General features: G+C 43.1%; 1 protein-coding gene across 2 annotated transcripts in view; it reads left to right on the top strand.

Annotated features, from left to right (window-relative positions):
- SSRP1 (structure specific recognition protein 1) overlaps nt 1-20,061 on the top strand; it is a 248,430-nt gene that overhangs the window by 216,050 nt on the left and 12,319 nt on the right. For both annotated transcript variants that reach the window (XM_040320882.1, XM_040320881.1), the window contains 4 exons: nt 6,216-6,348; nt 9,060-9,105; nt 10,052-10,175; nt 10,260-10,430. In XM_040320882.1, coding sequence (XP_040176816.1) covers nt 6,216-6,348; nt 9,060-9,105; nt 10,052-10,175; nt 10,260-10,430 — 474 coding nt within the window. The remainder of the gene's footprint in view (nt 1-6,215; nt 6,349-9,059; nt 9,106-10,051; nt 10,176-10,259; nt 10,431-20,061) is intronic.

Below are 20,061 nucleotides of genomic sequence, written 5' to 3'. Positions count from 1 at the left end.
GTCACTAATGAATTCAGAACATCAGATGCTTTATTTTTTTTGTATGACGGCCAACTGAAGGGCAAACAAGCGTCCAAAAAGACAATTGCCAGATGGAATCAAGGCAGCTATTCTGGAATGTTAGTGTTATGGAGAAAACGCCACCAAAAGAACTTAAAGCTCATTCTACAAGGGCTTCAGCAGCCTCGTGGGCAGAAAGGGCAGGAGCCACGCCAGAACAAATGTGCAGGGCTGCAACCTGGTCAAGATTCTCGACCTTTGTTCAGCATTACAGACTGGATCTGAATTCCAGCCAGGACCAGGCTTTTGGTAGGAAAGTCCTCCAAGTCGTTGTCCCACCCTAGATTACGGCCTTCGGTTCTTGGGTATGAATGACCAGGGACCTGAGGGACCGCCTCTCAAAGGGAGGAAAAATTGGGCAACATGTTTCCTAATTGTGAGGCGGAGCTCCATCTCTCAAGGGCTGCCTTGGAAGACTACTGGAAACAGTTACCGGTAAGAAACGAACTCTGCTTTTTGCGATTTGGCACTGCGTTGCTTTAACTGACAATTGCGCAGTCGTGCGACGTTGCACCCAAACAAAATTGAAGTCCTTTCTTTTTTTCCCACAAATAGAGCTTTCTTTTGGTGGTATTTGATCACCTCTGCGGTTTTTATTTTTTGTGCTATAAACAAAGCGTGACCATTTTGGGGAAGAAAAGCAATATTTTTAACTTTTTGCTATAATCTCCCAAAAATGTATAAAGTGTTTTCCACAGTTTAAGCCGATATGTATTCTTCTACATATTTTTGTTAAAAATCGCAATAAGTATATATTGATTGGTTTGCGCAAAAGTTATAGCATCTACAAAATAGGGGATAGAATCTAGCATTTTTTTCTTTTTTATCTTGTGACTGCGACATTATGGTGGACACATCGGACACTTTTGACGCTTTTTTGTGACCATTGTCATTTATACAGTGATCTGTGCTATAAAAATGCACCGATTACTGTGTAAATGACACTGGCAGGGAAGGGGTTAACCACTAGGGGGCGAGGAAGGGGTTAAGTGTGTCCTAGGGAGTGATTCTAACTGAGGGACTGATGGGCTACCAGTGACACGACAGTGATCACTGCTCCTGATGACACGGAGCAGTAAATCACTGTCCTTTCACAAGGCAGAACAGGGAAATGCCTTGTTTACACAGGCATCCCCCTGTTCTGCAGCTCTGTAACATGATGGCGGGCACCTGGTGGACATAGAGTCCACGGGATCCGCGGTCACACTCACGGTGCTCGCAGCGTATGCCCGCAATCACGCAATTTTTAAAGGACTTGCAGGTACAGTGCCATTCTGCCGCTATAAAAGCAGCTGACACAATATGAAAGGATGGCACAATAAGATATGTAGTGTATGGTGTAGCACTACTAAAATCAATAACGATCAAATATGAACTTTCAGTGCACTAGGTAGATTGTGAATCAATTCCGTTTTAAAAGTCCATATTGACAACAGGAATAAATCTTTAAAAATCCACTTGTAAGGACACCATCACCCAAACACACTGCCTCTTACCCTCAAGTAGATTGTTGAAACAAGCTCCTCAGCGGCATAGGGATAGAAACGGCAGCTCCCTTGGATAAAAACAAGTCTAGATGTCTTTCTATATCAACTCCACAACGGAATGGGGATGGGTATTGCAACTCCTCTGCAACATTCTTTACCCTTATCAACAGATGTTTTTGCACACTTTGTTGGAGGTATCCTTGTCTCCTGGCGGTAACCAGTGGCCTGTTCCTGGGGCTCTCTGGTAAATATCGATCAGTGTCTCTTCGGTAAATCGCGGTCGGTCTCTCGTCACAGAAAACGCTACAACATGCAGAAGCCTCCACAGACTGGCTGCTTCCCCTGAGACTCTGACAGTCTGTCAGTCTCGGGGAAGCGGCCGGTCTGTGGAGGCTTCTGCGTGTTGTAGCGGCTTCTGTGACGAGAGACCCCAGACCACGATCTACCAGAGAGACACCGGGAAATACTGACCAAGACTTGACAGGCAGTCCGGGAACAGGCCGTTGGTTACCGCCAGAAGCAGGGCTTTTTTTCTCAGACAATGGGTGCAGAACTCACTCTTTCTAAGGCACCCATTTTCTCTGCCCCTACCCACCTCCATGTACTGCCTTTTTTAGACAATATAGAACCAAGTATCATTTTGTGGTACTAAGTAACAACAATGGACCAACCACAACAAAATTTCCCCCCAACAACAATAGACAGGCAGCATCCACAGATCTCCACACAGCCATCATTAATAGACTCTCTGGCTGCCATCAACAATAGACCCCTCTCCCAACCGTAGATCTTTCTCCGCAATAACTGACCCCCCCCCCCCCCCCCCAAGCAACATTGGGTCCTCCCACCATCAACAATGGACCCCCCTGCAAAAATAGATCCCCACCAGTGAGCATCAATACCTTGCAGCACACCCCAGCACCCATTGCCATTACAAACAGTCAGTCCAGGAGGTGCCGGAACTGCGTTCCCCTGTGTTCCCGCTGGAAAAAAAGCCCTTGCCCAGGAGTGAAGGTTACCTCTATCAAAGTGTGCACATATGTCTGTTAAGGATACTGAAAGCTGTGGAGGAGTTGCAATACATATCCCCATGCCATTGTGAAGCTGATATAGAAAGACATCCAGGCTTGTTTTTAATCTACCTGAGGGTAAGGTACTGTGTTTGGGTGATGGTGGCAGTGTCCTTATAAGTGGATTTTTCAAGATTTATTCCTGTTGTCAATATGGACTTTCAAATGGAATCAATTCACAATCTTCCTAGTGCACTGAAATTTCATGTTTGACTCGGTTATTGATTTTAGTAGCACTACACCATCCACTACAAATCTATCACTATATCAAGCCCCTTTATCCAGCATGCAGTGTCAGCTCTTGTTTGTGACGCTTCAAGATAGATGCTCAGTCAGAGCCCTCCCAAAGAACATCCTAATACATAGGAAAATGTTACGGGTAGTAAAAAAAAAAAAAGCAGTGGAAATTGGTCCTACAGGCATAATGAGCACCATAATACATTCCATGTGGAAGTAACTTACCCTGTCCTTAGTGCGTGTTTGTCTTGAAGCGTCACAAACAAGAGTTGACACTGCATGTTGGATAAAGGCTTGATATAGTGATTTTTGAGGTTCTTAACATTATTCTTTAACCACTTGAGATCTGCGCTATAGCCGAATGATGGCAACAGCCGGACCTCAATAGCCGGGGGGCCGTCAATAGAAGTCCTCCCCTTTGCACGCTCCCCACTGGATAGCGTGAGGAGAAAAAAAAGCCAATCGGCGGCTTATGTTCAAGGGACATTGGTCCCAGAAGAGGAAGAGGCAATTCTGCCTCATCTGCGCCAGTGTAACCTACTAGTGCCCATCACTGCCAGCTATCGGTGCCCCCTCTGTGTCACTCATCGGTGCCCACCAGTGCAGCCTCATCTGCGTACATCAATGAAGGAGAAAAATTACTGGTTTGCAAAATTTTATAACAAAATATAAAACCGCGCCAAAAGAAAGCTCTATTTCTATTCTCCTGACTGATGCCTTTTAACATTAAGAACCCTCTGATGCTTTGGAAGTTCTCTGTGGACTGTGGCTTTTGCTGTAGGATGTGACTAAGAAAATGTCAGGAAAGACCTACTAGAACAGCTAGCTTTTATTTGGGGTTAATCAGAGGCACTTTAAATAACAGGACTACAGAAGGAGCTGGAGCTCTCCAAGCGTGTAGCCAATCTCTTGCCTGCTCAGCCTGGCCGTCTTTTATCCCGGCGACGTCCTCTCTAGCTGGTTGTTGCTTCCTGGTGGCCACAGGACTCGGAGGGTCTCTCCAACATCCCCCAAACCTCCCTGAGATCACCACTGAATCCAAAAGGACACTGCAAGCCTGACATTCCCCTCTTGGTTCTAAAGAGCCTGTCACTACCTTAACCACGTCCCGCCCAAGGACGTCATATGACATCCTGGACTTTCAGTGGGGATATCTGAATGATGCCTGCAGCTACAGGCATTATTCAGATATCAGTTTTCTGCGGCTGTCGGCATGAGATCGGTGAATTTTTTATTTATTTTTTCTTCACGATCTCATGCTTTCTAGACTGAAGGAGAGATGTGGGGTCTTAATGACCCTGCATCTCTCCATAAAGAGTACCTGTCGCAATATATTCCTATTACAAGGCAAGTTTGTCATTCCTTGTAATAGGAATATAAGTGATCAAAATTTTTTTTTTTTTTAAAGTAAAATATATATTTTACTAATTAAAACACCCCTGTCCCTGGTAGCTCGCACTCAGAAGCTAACACACATGCAAGTCCCGCCCACATATGTGAACACCGTTCAAAACACATGTGAGGTATCTCCACGTGCATTAGAGCGCCAGCACTACCTCATCGGTAACTCTAAACTGGTAACCTGTAAATAAAATCGCCTATGGAGATTAAGGGCCAGATTCACAGAAGAAATACGCCGGCATATTTTAAAATTTGCCGCGTCGTATCTTAATTTGTGATTCACAAACAAGATACGACGGCATTTGGCTAAGATCCGACAGGCTTACGGCTTCGTATGCCTTCGGATCTTAGGCTGCAATACTTCGGCCGCCGCTGGGTGGAGTTTGCGTCGTTTTCCAGCGTCGGGTATGCAAATGGGCTTTTACGGCGATCCACGAAGGTACTCGCATGCGTTACGTCGTCGCAAGTCGTTTTTTTCCCATCGCAAAGTTAAGCCTGCTTTTTCATTGCTTAACTTTAGACCAGCCATGTTAAAGTATGTCCGTCGTTCCCGCGTCGAATTTCAATTTTTTTTTTTTCTATGACGTCCGGGAATACGTTACGCACGTCGCCGTTCAAAAAACACGCCGGGGCGCCGTAATTTGGCGCCAAGCACGGCGGGAAATTTCCAAACTGAGCATGCGCAGAACGTTCGGCGCGGGAGCGCGCCTAATTTAAATGGTCCCCGCCCCATTTGAATTAGGCGGGCTTGCGCCGGACGTCTTTACGTTACTCCACCGCAAGTTTACACTCAAGTGCTTTGTGAATCAAGCACATACGAGGAAAACTTGCGGCGGTGTAACGTAAAGACGATACGTTGCGCCGCTGCGGATGTACATGAATCTGGCCCTTAGTACTGAACTTTGGCGCCATTCCATGAGTGTGCACAATTTTAAAGCGCGACATGTTGGGTATCTATTTACTCAGCGTAACATAATCTTTCACATTATTCCAACAAATTGGGCTAACTTTACTGTTTGTTTTTTAATTCATGAAAACGTTTTTGTTTTTTTTCCTCTCAATGACCACCATTTTATTCCCCACTGTGTCTTCTAAAAAAAAACATATATAGTGTTTGAGGGTTCTGAGTAAATTTCTAGCAAAATAATTATGATTTTTGCATGTAGGAGAGGAGTGCCAGAATCGGCCCTGTTAACCCTTGCATAGTAAACTTGTTTTAACCTCTACACTTAGGTGGCGCTTCCCATTTCTATCTCCTTGTCTTTGTCACAGAGCTGGCTATACTCTGATAGCTGCCGCCTAGCCCACACACACTGTTAATACAAGAAACACCTTGTGTATGCGCTTGGTGGAAAGCACCTCTTAGGCGAAACCCTAGAGTTAAGCAACTCACTGGGTGGAAGCGTACCCTTTTTCCCTTGAAAAAGAAGGCAAAGTCTTGGAAACCCTCTCCATTTTTCTCAGGCCTTCCGGACCAAGACAAAGCCTGGTAAACATTTATGCTCTAAGAGCAAGCAAGGTACATAATTTCCTCTTTTGCATCGGCTCCTGGGATTGTTGTCATCTATCCCAGGAGTCCATGGGCGAGATTGGGAGGTGCATGCTGGGCAGCCTCGGTAATGCTAGCATTGTACCGCCTGACAACACAGGGAGAGATTCAGGTCACAGAAAAAGGCTTCTGCTTGATCTAAGGGGAATGGGGTACATTTGACCTGTTAAAATAAAGGTCCACATTTGAAAGTGATCATACTTCTTTTGCCCACTTTGGTTTGTTTTTTTTACTTTCCACCAAGGGATTCACAGAAATTGAGGATTTCTTGCATTTACACGTAGCTGTTTTTTTTTTTTTTTTTTTTTTTTCATGAATTATTCTTTTTTTGTTCTATCAGTAGATGTGCTGTTATTGAACTACATGTTGCCTAGCATTCCATACCTCTTTGTTTAACTTTTCTTCCCCCAGGGCATGAAGCAGGCGTATGATGACTATGCAGACTCAGATGATGATCAGCATCATGATGCCTACCTGGAGAGGATGAAGGAAGAAGGCAAAATTAGAGAGAATGCTGACTCAGATGACTCTGGAGATGAATCAGGTGTGGAAACATGTTTAACCACTTCAATACCAGGCACTTACGCACCTTCCTGCCCAAGCCAATTTTCCGCTTTCAGCGCTGTCGCAATTTGAATGACAATTGCGCTGTCATGCTACACTGTACCCAAATGAAGTTTTTATCATTTTGTTCACAGAAATTGAGCTTTCTTTTGGTGGTATTTGATCACCTCTGCAATTTTTTTATTTTTGACTCAAGTAAGTTTTCGTCAATTACGGGCGCTGGTATGCAGCACCGATGGACACTGAGGGGTGGCACTGATGCTGATGGTGGCATTGCTGGGCATCACTTTTATGTTGTGTCCATGTTGCCAGTCAGTGCCCATTTGTGGGCACTGATTGGCATCTATTGCGAAGATTTTTAACATGTGGATGGCCATGGGGTACATACCTGGCTATCCACATGTTGCCCCCTTCCCTGGTGGTCCAGTGTGGGCATCTGCGGGGGGGGGGGCTACGCTGATAAACAATCAGCGTAAAACCCCCCCCCCCCCCTGTCAGGAGAGCTGCCGATCGGCTCTCCTCTACTCGAGTCTGTCAGACGTGAGTGAGGAAGAGCCGATCAACGGCTCTTCCTGTTTACATCGTGATCAACTGTGATTGGGCACAACTAATCACGTAGTAAGAGCCTCTTTACCGAGATCGGAGATGCAGGGTGTCAGACTGTCGGGATAACTCAACCACTTCCCGGACGTCAAATGTCTATTGACCGGGCGGGAAGTGGTTAAAATTTATGCTATAAAATTGGTGCACACATTAATATTTTTGTTCGGGAAAAGTCTATTCAGTCCAAAGTCCAATGTTAAATGCAAACTTTATAAGTACTTATAAACTATATATGTAATGTACTACAAATTTTTTGTAGGAGGCTGGTTTCACACTAGAGCACGGAGCTGCTCACAGCAGGGGGTGTGGTGCGTCTACATTCACTGGTTCAGATCTGATTTAAGCCCAAATTTTTGGCTGAATAAGGACCTGAAACGAACCAAAATATGCACAGGACTCCTGTGCAATTTGCACCGGGGCTGCTCCGGAGTAGTGTGAACTGGCTCCATTGAGAGCTGGTCACAATCTCCTGCTATGCGAATTCAATGTTGAACCTGCATCCAATTTTCAATATTGTGAACCCAGCCTGAATGTTCGTACAAACACTCTTTTAAAAAACGACTTGGCGAGTGGTCAGTTTTAAGCCTTGTACATGCTATTAATTTTTATTTTATTCTATGGGCTGAGCGTAAAAAAAAAAAAACCTGACAGATCGCTGTATGAACACAAGTGCTGTTGGTACATCGATCTCCCCTGCTGTGCAATTGTGTACTGACAGGAGGACCGCCGCCACCAGTCAGCTGATTGGACGCTAGTTTTCCAGTGCCCATTCACCAGAAGCAGGTCATGAGACAAGCTTCTGTCAAACAGGGAGCTTTGCACACGGGCCCAAAGTCGGCTGCTCCCTGCTGAACCGACCACTTTCAGCTCGTGTGTACCTGGCATAAGTCTTAACCACTTAAGGACCGCCTCCTGCATATATACGTCAGCAAAATGGCACGGCTGGCCAGATGTACGTACAGGTACGTCCTGTACATGTACCCAGCCATGGGTCGTGCGCCCACGACCCGGTCCGAAGCTCCGGGAACCGTGGACCCGATCGCCGCTGGGGTCCCGCGATCGGTCCCCGGAGCTGAAGAACGGGGAGAGCCACGTGTAAACACGGCTTCCCCGTGCTTCACTGTGGCGGCTGCATCGATCGTGTCATTCCCTTTATTAGGGAGACACAATCGATGACGTCACTCCTACAGCCACACCCCCCTACAGTTGTAAACACACACTAGGTGAAACATAAGTCCTTGTGAAAACATTTAGGTGAAACATAACTCCTGTGGTTAACTCCCAAACTGCAACTGTCATTTCCACAATAAACAATGCATCTTAAATGCATTTTTTGCTGTGAAAATGACAATGGTCCCAAAAATGTGTCAAAGTTGTCAGAAGTGTCCGCCATAATGTCGCAGTCACAAAAAAAATCGCTGATCGCCGCCATTAGTAGTAAAAAAAAAAAAAAATTATAAAAATTCAATAAAACTAGCCCCTATTTTGTAAACGCTATAAATTTTGCGCAAACCAACCGATAAACGCTTATTGCGATTTTTTTTTTTTTTTTACCAAAAAATATGTAGAATACGTATCGCCCTAAACTGAGGGAAAAAACTTTTTTTTTATATATATTTTTGGGGGATATTTATTATAGCAAAAAGTAAACAATATTGCATTTTTTTTCAAAATTGTCACTCTATTTTTGTTTATAACGCAAAAAATGAAAAAAACGCAGAGGTGATCAAATACCACCAAAAGAAAGCTCTATTTGTGGAAAAAAAAAAGCCAATTTTGTTTGGGAGCCACGTCGCACGACCGCGCAATTGTCAGTTAAAGCGACGCAGTGAAAGGGGCCTGGTCCTTTACCTGCATTTTGGTCCGGGGGCTTAAGTGGTTAAGTTGCCATAGCTTTTTATGTTTTTAGCTTTGTTCCTATATAGCTGTCTATCCTATCTTCCACATTTTGTACAGCAACCCTATTGTATTCAGACTTTCATGCAGTTTTTTTCGGGAAGACTCTGGCTTCTCAGCCTAGCTTAGACTTTCCTGAAAAGCAAACATCAAATCTTTTTTTCTAAAGGGATGCATTTTTATTTTTTGCAGACGAATCATTTAACCCAGGGGAAGAAGAAGATGAAGTTGCAGAAGAGTAAGTTGTTTAAACTTTCAGCACATATATACCTTCTAGACCCCTTTTGCACAACAAGCTATTGGACACCATAGACAAAGCAGCATTGCAGTGCGGTGCTTGGTATGTGATAAAGTGTTCACCGAGGGGAGGGGGGGGGTGGTGGTCAAAATTCACTGTTATGACCAGGGTTTACTTTCACTGCCACTGACTACAATGCAGGATGGTGGGTTGGTTAAATTGCACTGGAAGTGACCAGCAATGTGGAGGGGTTGGCTCTCACTTCCACTGACTACCAATGGTGGATATGAGGGAATTGCACTGTCACTGACAACCAGTGTCTGTGGGGAGTTTAATACTACGGACACCAGTCCTGGTGATTTATTATTGCTCTCTCTGATACAGATACTGGGGGATTATTGCATTCGCTGACACCAGTGCTTGACACTGATGCAGTCATTGACACTGATGATGGGGGTTATTGTTAAACTCCATTGACCATAGATGTTTGGGATTATCGTTGAACTCACGGACACCAGTGCTAAAGGTTATTATTGCACTGTGACGCCCAATGCTGGAGGTTATTGCACTCAGGGACACCAATGCTGGGGCTTGATATTGAACTCGCACCAATGCTGGGGGTTGTTAATCCACTCACTGATTCAAATGTTGAGGGTTAATAACCCTTTCAACCCATTAACTGACACCAATGCTGAGAGATTAATGCACTCCTTATTAGAGTGTGCATTATAATACACTGCAAAAAATGTAGCAGGACCAAAATTTTCGGGTGTTAAGGTGTGAAAATGTGCTGCTTTTGTGTGCACCTTTTGGAGGTGTTGGGGACCACACTTAATGCCCTCTCATTTTAAATTTGACCACCACTGTTCTGGACAGTGGATTGATTTGGTCTCCCAATTGCTAGTGTGCCACACTTTTTCCTGAGCCATTCCTTTTGCTTATATAGGTTTGATAGTAATCCGTCCGCAAGCTCATCCAGTGCTGACAGTGATGAGGATAAAGAAAAGCCAGCAAAAAAACCCAAGGTACCCAAACCAAGTAAAGAGAAGAAGCCACGCAAAAAAACAGAGGTAAATGTATGAATGTTACATAATGGCTGCTCAGGCTGGCTTCTTTCTGTAACAGGCCTCTTAATAATAATTTCTCTTTTCAAGGGTAAGAAAGGCAAAGACCCTGCAGCACCTAAACGCCCAATGTCAGCATATATGTTGTGGTTAAATGCTAGTCGTGAGAAGATAAAGGGTGATAATCCTGGGATTAGCATTATTGATCTGTCTAAGAAAGCTGGCGAAATATGGAAGGGTATGTCCAAGGAGAAGAAAGAGGTAAAAAAAACTTCAATCTAAACTGTGACTAGGCTGTTTTTCTAACCTTTACATATGCTAAACAAGCTTTTACATGCTTTCTTCTTCCAGTCAGTGATTTGACAGCTTGTCAGCTTTTTACGCTCTGATGTTAACACAGAGCCAGGGGCAAGGGAGGAGAGGGAGAGTCAAGTGCTGAGACCAGTCTTGCACAGCTTCTTTGATTCTTTAATGAATTTTAAAGATGACTTCCACCACAGTGTCTGCAGCTCTAGAGGTCAGTAAGGGCTAGTTTTAAAAGAATTAAAAAATTGCATCACCACAGAGTGGGATTGTGGATACGAAAAACAAAAAACAGTGCCACGTCCCAATATGTCAGATTGAAAATTTAGCATTGCAGATGATGGACTTTGTAGGCATACTAGAAAATACATTTCCAGAGGAAAATGCGTGGGAATGCTGATAGCTGAATTGCTGAGCCCGCACCAAAGCCATTCACCATAACCACTACACTATCTTTAGGACACACAGCTCCTTTCTCTATCTGCAAAGTAGAGAGTATCCTGACTTCCTGGTCGCCCTTCCCCCCTCAAGAGGTTTTCTCCCCCCCCAGGTCAGTGAGGAGGACTTCACTAAGGTAAAGAAAGCTATTTAGGGAAATAAATACCATTACCAACGCTTTTAATCCACACACCGAATAAGTGAAATAAGCCTTCAAACAAACCTTTAATAAATCCACAACCGTACATGCCATCGATACAGCGACTTCACCGTTTGAAAGACATGGCCCTTGTGAAGGAATCGATATGAAATTTATGTTGATAAACTTAAAAATGTGGCCATGTCAGCGATTTAGAAAAGAGCGTCTTTGTGCGTTTTGCAGGAACATTTTAAAGACGTTTTAACATTACAGTCAATGGGAGGAATTTTGGGACTCTTGTCTTTAGAAGCTCCAGGAACTAAAAGTAAAATGCCTATCACAAAACTGACCACATTGCCCGAAACCAGACAAAAATACCTACTTTTTGATATATAAATTGTGTATGACAAGTAGATCTTGTGGGCGTGAGAGCAATTTGTTCCCCCTTTTTTTTTTTTATAGATAATTTTTTTTTCAATGATCTGCACTGTAATGATCACATGACCCACTGTAAAGCAGCTCCATAGGAACACATTATAATCGATAACATTTTCTGAAAAAATCACTAAACGTAAATTGCTTTTTCACAAAAACTATAAAAGATATCAATCTGAAAAGTCATAGCCGGACAGCTTAATATTTTGTGACCGTTTTAAAGTTTGTTTAGTGTCTGTAAGTGAAAGTATGAAGGAGCTGAAACTTTTGGCAGCACGTGAGATTTGAAGCGGTAAAAAGGATGTTCTCATTGACTTCAATGTTAAAAAAAAGTGTCTAAAAGCTTAATATTTTAAAAAGTATAAAAAAACTTGAAGTCCCATCGTTGGCTGAACGAGATGAACATTTTAAAAGTTGAATGGTCTCAATAGCTGAAAGTATGCAGAAGTTACGCAGAGCCAAAAAATGTACGGAATAAAGGATAAAAATTAAAAACGAATATCAATACTGGGAATGCTTATTAACCACTTGCCCACCAGGTGAATTCTGGCACTTCTCTCCTTCATGTGAAAATCACAATTTTTTTGCTAGAAAATTAATCAGAACCCCCAAACATTATATATTTTTTTTTAGCAGACATCCTAGGGAATAAAATGGCAGTCATTGCAATACTTTTTGTCACACCGTATTTGCGCAGCGGTCTTACAAGCGCACTTTTTTTGGATAAAAATCACTTTTTTGAATTAAAAAATAAGACAACAATACATTTTGCCCAATTTTTTTATATATTGTGAAAGATAATGTTACGCCGAGTAAAATGATACCCAACATGTCACGCTTAAAAATTGCGCCCGCTCGTGGCATGGCGTCAAACTTTTACCCTTAAAAATCTCGATAGGCGACGTTTAAAAAATTCTACAGGTTGCATTTTTTGAGTTGCAGAGTAGGTCTAGGGCTAGAATTATTGCTCTCACTCTAACGATCGCGGCGATACCTCACTTGTGTGGTTTGAATACCGTTTTCATATGCGGGCGCTACTCGCGTATGCGTTTGCTTCTGCGCGCGAGCTCGTCGGGACGGGGCGCTTTAAAAAATTTTTTTTTGGTTTTCTTATTTATTTTTATTTAGTTTTATAATTTTTTACACTGAAAAAAAAAAAAAAAAAAATTGATCACTTTTATTCCTATTACAAGGAATGTAAACATCCCTTGTAATAGAAAAAAGCATGACAGGTCCTCTTAAATATGAGATCTGGGGTCAAAAAGACCTCAGATCTCATAATTAGACTTAAATGCAAAAAAAAAAAAAAATGTCATTTTTTCAAATGACAAAAAAAAAAATGTTTCTTTAAGAGGCTGGGCGGGACTGACGTTTTGACGTCACTTCCGCCCAGCAGAGCTATGAGGACGGGTGAAGGAGATTTCTCCTTCAGTCCCGTCCCCGCTCAGCTGCCGGACACATCCGATCCCCTCCGCCGCTACCGACGGCTCCGGTAAGCGGCGGAGGGCGCGGGAGGGGGGGGGGGCCTCTCCCACCACCGATAACGGCAATCTCGCGGCGAATCCGCCGCGGAGACCGCCGTTATCGTGTACACCACCGCCCCCTGAAAAGATGAATATCTCGGTTGTGGCAGCAGCTGCTGCCGTTATCGAGATATTCAACTTTAAAAAGAGGACGTCTTTTTGACATGGGGCGGTGGTCAAGAGGTTAAGCATTCCCACTAATAAATTTACGGATATCAATACTGGGAATGCTTATTAAAGCATTCCCACTAATAAATTTACGGATATCAATACTGGGAATGCTTATTAAAGCATTCCCACTAATAAAAAACGAATATCAATACTGGGAATGCTTATTAAAGCATTCCCACTAATAATACATTTACGGATATCAATACTGGGAATGTTTATTAAAGCATTCCCACCAATTAAAAAAAATATATGCATAATAATAATGGCAGTTGCTAGAAAGGCCTAAGAACACAAGGGAACATACCACAGCACCTATAGTCTATAGAATATAATTTAGTATAAGGAGGGAGGGACACACGGTCACTTCCTATTGTATATCTAAGACTATAAATAGACGGTGATGTATTGTGTATTAATCAGCTCAGCTCGACATGTTGCGCGTTATTAGGGAGAAAGTGCTTCTTCAGGAGCTTATAACAGGTTCTATAAAATAGAAAAAAATTAATTTACAATTCATTTTTCGAAAACAAAATATACATAAAAAGCATTTTTACTTGCTATTAGATTGTTTTGACATTGCTGCACAGCCCCACATCTCCCACCAACAAAGAAAGAAACCCCCCCAAAAGGAATAGTGGGTATAGTATATCTTAGTAAAAATGACATTATTGTATAGTTAGGTGCCCATGTACTGATAAAGAAAACTGGAAAGGGGGACAGACTTAGAAAAAAAAAGGGGAATATAATATATACCGAATAATAACTTGCATTTCACAACGGATAAACAGGCAGAGAATATACCCGGATTCAAAGAGCATAGCTAATTTCACTGGAATCTAAATTCTTTTATTGCTTCATACGGAACAATCTGTGTATGAAAGCCTTGCATTAAATATAATAATAATAAAACATCACCAAAAATATAAAAGAACAGAAAATACAAAACCAGCCAGAACAAGAAAAAATGAAAATTGGCTATAACCCATACACTGCTTAGCAATAGTTAGAAAATTCCTCTAGTGGGAAAGTAGCAAGGGACTATTGCCGCAGTCATAATATAACTGAACCAGAAAGGCAAACTAGTCTCAACAATAGTTGCAGATGTTCCCACTGGTTGGGAGACTAACCAAGCACAAAGGAGGTATTATCCTCAGAAGGTGACTGTAAAGACAAAAAAATATTTGAAAAAGGGGGAGGAAGGAGAGTTTTTTCCCTCATCATATAAAAAATATATAATTGTTAACCATCTACTGGGTATACTACTAACACCTCAAGCAGAGAAATCGGTCAAATATTCAGACCTACCAATATCTGTGCAAGCCCAAATCACTGTCTATTGATTTATGGTCTTGGATATACAATAGGAAGTGACCATGTGTCCCTCCCTCCTTATACTATATTATACAGTGGGGATCGAAAGTTTGGGCACCCCAGGTAAAAATGTGTATTAATGTGCATAACGAAGCCAAGGAAAGATGGGGGAAAAAAACCTTAAAAAAACATCAAATTGCAGATTAGACATTCTTATAATATGTCAAAAAAAGTTAGATTTTATTTCCATCATTTACACTTTCAAAATTACAGAAAACAAATAAATGGCGTCTGCAAAAGTTTGGGCACCCTGCAGAGTTAATATCTTGTACTGCCCCCTTTGGCAAGTATCACAGCTTGTAAACGCTTTTTGTAGCCAGCCAAGAGTCTCAATTCTTTGAGGTATCTTTGCCCATTCTTCCTTACAAAAGTCTTCCAGTTCTTTGAGATGTCTGGGCTGTCTGTCACGCACTGCTCTTAAGGTCTATCCATAGATTTTCAATTATGTTGAGGTCAGGAGATTGTGAAGGCCATGGCAAAACCTTCAGTTTATGCCTCCATCGAAAATTTCCTGAAATTTTATTGAATCCATTTTTCTTTCTACTCGTGAAATGTTCCCTGTGCCACTGGCTGCAATACAACCCCAAAGCATGATTGATCCACCCCCATGCTTAACAGTTGGACAGAGGTTCTTTTCATTAAATTCTGTGCCCTTTCTTCTCCAAACGTACCTTTGCTCATTCCGCCAAAAAGTTCTATTTTAACCTCATCGGTCCACAGAACTTGTTTCCAAAATGCATCAGGCTTGTCTATATGTTCATTTGCAAAGTTCAAACGCTGATTTTTGTGGCGAGGACGTATAAGAGGTTTTCTTCTGATGACTCTTCCATGAAGACCATATTTGTACAAGTATCTCTTTATAGTGAAATAGTGTACCACAACTCGTGTCTGCCAGATCTTTCTGGAGGGATCGTGCAGTCAAATGTGGGTTTTGAATTGCTTTTCTCACAATCCTGCGAGCTGTTCTGTCTGATATTTTTCTTGGTCTTCCAGATCTTGCTTTAACTTCCACTTGTTCTGATGACTGCCATTTCTTAATTACATTCCGAACAGAGGATATTGACATCTGAAAACGCTTTGCTATCTTCTTATAGCCTTCTCCAGCTTTGTGAGCGTCAACTATTTTCAGTTTCAGTTTTCTAGACAGCTGCTTAGAAGAACTCATGGTGCTGATTGTTGGGGCAAGGTCAGATGAGTCTGGGCATTTAAAACCTTTGAGATTGACACCACCTGGTCTTCCCAGACGATGATTGAGAACAATCCCTGACACTGGCAGGTCTCAGCTTTGCAAAGGGGGCAGTGCATGCTATAAATTCTGCAGGGTGCCCAAACCTTTTTCAGACGCCATTTTTTTTGTTTTCTGTAATTTTGAAAGTGTAAATGATGGAAATAAAATAGAGCTGTGCAAATTAACTTTTAATTAATCGATTAATCTTTAATTTTTTTGATCGATCAAAATCTTTTTGATCGATTAAAATTCTTTTGATTGGTACTCACCTCTCCGCCGGCTTCTGGGCCTTCAGGGAGTTCCGTCGGAGATCCAGTAACGTCATGGACACCGGCGGGGCTTGCCGTGTCCATCTGAAGGGCTCCTTTGCTGTGCCTTCATATATGCATGCCGGCGGGACCTTACTATCTGCCACACGCAAGGGCTGTTACACTTCCCTCTATCAACCTGGGATTCTACAACCATCCACTGGGGGTTGTGATAGTTCCCTTCATGGGACATCTACATGCCGACGGACTGATGTTAACCTCTCCTCATCTGGATTCAGCAGTGGTATCGTTGTACACATTTTTGTACCAGTATCATACTTAGCTACATGTTTTTATGACTGCTTTTGGTACCGTTTGGCATTGCTCCATTTTTACAGTTTATGTAGCTACATCGATTTTATCTCCAGTGCAATATTTATTTGGTTACCTACTTGAAGACTATAAAAGTTTTAATGCTATTCCCAAAGGGGCGCTACCTTTGTGTGTTTTTTGTATCCTGCTATCCATTTTTCCAGTGGTTGGAAGCTGCACTGGGAATCGGCCTGCAAGGAGATCAGCTAAAAGTAGTTGGATCTGTATGTGCATTATAATCAGGGCCGGCCTTAGGTGTTCAGGCACCCTGTGCGAGCTAATCCTGTGGCGCCCCCCCATCTTCACCCCTTGCCCCCTGGTCACCTAAACTGACTTACCTTTCGGTGGACGGTGCGGCTTTGCATTTAAAAATGGCACCGCCCGGCGCTTAGACGCCACTGCGCATGCGCCGTCTGCCCGAGAATAGCCAATCGTTTTCTGGCTTTCCCGTGCAGCGGCGGCGCATGCGCAGTGTGCCTGTCAGGGCCGGCAGCAGCCATTTTTTTTCAGGCGCCGCAACCGATGCGTTGCACTTCACCCAGTCCCAGGGCAGGGGGACCTGGCAGCGCGCAGGGAGACCTGGCAGCGACTGCGACTCGCATTCTGCAAGCTGTGATGGCCGCACGGCGCCCCTGTTGCCCATGGCGCCCTGTGCGGTCGCACAGCTCGCACACCCCAAAGGCCGGCCCTGGTTATAATTAATCGAAATTAGTCGATTAATCGATTTAAAAAAAAAGCGATTAATCGAACAGAAACATTTTGATCAGTAACAGCCCTAAAATAAAATCTAACTTTTTTTGACATAAGAATGTCTAATCTGTATTTTGATGCCTTTTGGAGATTTTTCCATCTTTCTCTGGCTTCGTTATGCACATTAATACAAATTTTTACCTGGGGTGCCCAAACTTTCGATCCCCACTGTATTCTCTAGACTATAGGTGCTGTGTTATGTTCCCTTGTGTTCTTATGCCTTTCTAGCAATGTCCATTATTATGCATATGTTTTTTTTTAATTAAATTTGTTTTTCCTTGTTTTTAACTATATTATGCTTACAAAGTCCATCTGCAATTCTAGTTTTTAAAAGTTAGGGTTTCTCCAACCAAAAAGTTACTCTCCCAGGGGGATGCAGCATTGATCTCCTGCTGCCTCTACACAGCTAAGCAATCAAACACTGCTGATCGCTCAGTTCTCTCCTCTTCTCCTCCCTGCAATTTTAAAGTGTGATATGTTGGGAATCTATTTACTCATTGTAACATCATCTTTTATATTTCACCAAAGACTTCGGTATTGTGTTTGTGTACAGTAAAAATCAGTAACTTGTATGAGTAATGAGTTTTTTTAAATCAAAACGCTGCCAAAATATTGTTTGACATAAAAAAAAATGCAGCACCCATCATGTTATTCTACAGGGCCTCTGTTAAATAAAAGTATATAATGTTTTGGTGTTCGAAGTAATTTTCTAGCAAAAAAGTAGATTTTTACATATATGCAAGACGTGTTGGAATTGGCCCGGTAGGCAAGTAGTTACCCCTTTTCAACACTATGAATGCTTAAGTGAACCCTTAGAGTTAATAGCTTGTTGAACCTCCTTTTGATAGCAATGACTTCAAACAAGTGCTTTTGGCAGCTCTGGATCAGACCTGTACAGTGATCAGGAGGAATTTTTGACCATTCTATTAATCCTATAATGCCTCTTTTCTCTCCTACAGAGATCTGTATTATGCTCTCTGCGTGTGACCTGTATTAACCCTTTCACCTCCCATATCATGCACATCTGAACATTAACCTTTTTCATGTCCATCCTGCTACTGTATGGACCAGTACATTAACCCCATCTCTTCCTCCTCACTCTGTACACTTAATATATCTAATGCACGATTCTCAAGCTCCATTTTTATCACCTCAGTACCAGCAAGTTTATTTCCAAAAAAAAAAATAGATCACCTTGGGGTGCCTGCTTTCCAAAAAAGGGTAATTTCTGTGGTTTTCGCACTCTTCTGCCATTTTTTTATTTTTTTAATTTTTTTTATTTATAACAGGAAACCGGTCCACATGGACCACACATACAAGGCAAAGTGGTAACATTGGCACAATAAGGCATGTTTTATTTTAACAAAGTAGAGGAAAAAGTTAATTTCAAAATTGTATTGGTCTTTTTATATAGTAATATTTTTTTTTTTTTACCAAACAGCAGTTATTAACCACTTCAGCCCTGGACCATTTCACAGGTCAAAGACCAGGCCACTTTTTGCGATTCGGCACTGTCGCTTTAACTGACAATTACGCGGTCGTGCGACGTGGCTCCCAAACAAAATTGACAATAAAAAATGTTCTCTTTCGTCCATGAACGGAAATCGCTTCCTTATACTCTTGACTGTAGGGTTATGTTCCATCTATTAGGAGAGGACTAGGCAGACATGTTAATGGTTAAAACATGTAAACTTTAGCAAAGCTGAGGGGGTGGTCCCTCTGGTCATAACCCCTCTCACTGCACTGAGCAGCTCAGTTTTTTTTCTGCCTAGTAGAGAAGGAACTTTGCTCCCTTTTGGGCCCATGGTCCTGAAGAACTTTTATTTTTTTGACCCCGAGATCTTCCATCAACTGCTGGCTGGGTGACAGGCTGGATAATATAGATCCTTGTAGTCCCCCCCCCCCCCGACCATCGAGCATACACCATTGCGCCAGGGGTAGCCAGTGAGCTTTTTGCTCCAGAGCTCGCATATGACCAGGCTGCTAGCTGTCTGTGTCACAGTGGACCGTGGCTGGCAGCTACTCCGTACTGCTAGAAAGTGGGTCTGTCAGGAACGCACCAGCAGTCCTCGCAGGGATGGGTAGGTACTTTCCCTTCTGTCTTGGCAGGATGGAACAGCTGGGCTTTCCTAGGGGGGGGTCGATTAGGGAGTCTTGTGTCCTCCCTTTCCGCTCCTCCTGTCCCTTCCCTCCTCCACTATGCTGTGACTGACCTGGGATGTACCTGAGGGTTTTTTCCTATCCTGGCTGGGGGCTGCTATGGGCTTAATCTCTTTGTGGGTGGTCTGCCATGGGGGCTCCTCCGCTCGGGAGCCACTGTTTTTTTTTCGGCCCTCTCGTCCACCTCAGTGTCCTCGGGGTAGTTTTTCTTTAAATTGGCGCCATTTTCTTGTGGCTGCGATGCTGCAATTGAAATGCGGCTGGTGGCCATTTTCTTGTAGCTGCGCTGTGATGCAGGCAGTTACAGTGGGCTGCCATTTTCTAGAAGCTTGCGCTCTTTTTCCTGAGGCGGCTATCTTGGTGTGGATTTTAACAGGTTATGACCTCTAGTCCTGGGGGGACCTTCTGAACGACACGAACAGTGCAGTTTTACCTCAGAGATCACTCGGACTCACACAGTGTAAAGGAGAGCCGATCACAGCGCTGTGCAGCTTTCTTTCAGGGTGGTGAGTCCCCTGGAATACCCGTTTTGGTCAGTACAGCAAAGAGGGTGGGCCTCTCTCTTTGTGCACTTGTACCTTGACTGTAGTCCCTGAGGGCTGTCAGGGCGCTTCTTCCCCACACATTCCAGTGGTGACAACCGGTGCCCCTGCACCTGCTGTCCCTTTGGACACTTGGTTCGACAGTCCTGGAATCATTTGTTGCCAGGGGTGGAAGCTGTATGTAGGTGAAAGGGGGGTAAAAAAACACCCCC

The sequence above is a fragment of the Rana temporaria genome, chromosome 8 (assembly GCF_905171775.1).
Source record: "Rana temporaria chromosome 8, aRanTem1.1, whole genome shotgun sequence".
NCBI lineage: Eukaryota > Metazoa > Chordata > Amphibia > Anura > Ranidae > Rana > Rana temporaria.
This window is presented reverse-complemented; position numbering and strand designations above follow the sequence as displayed.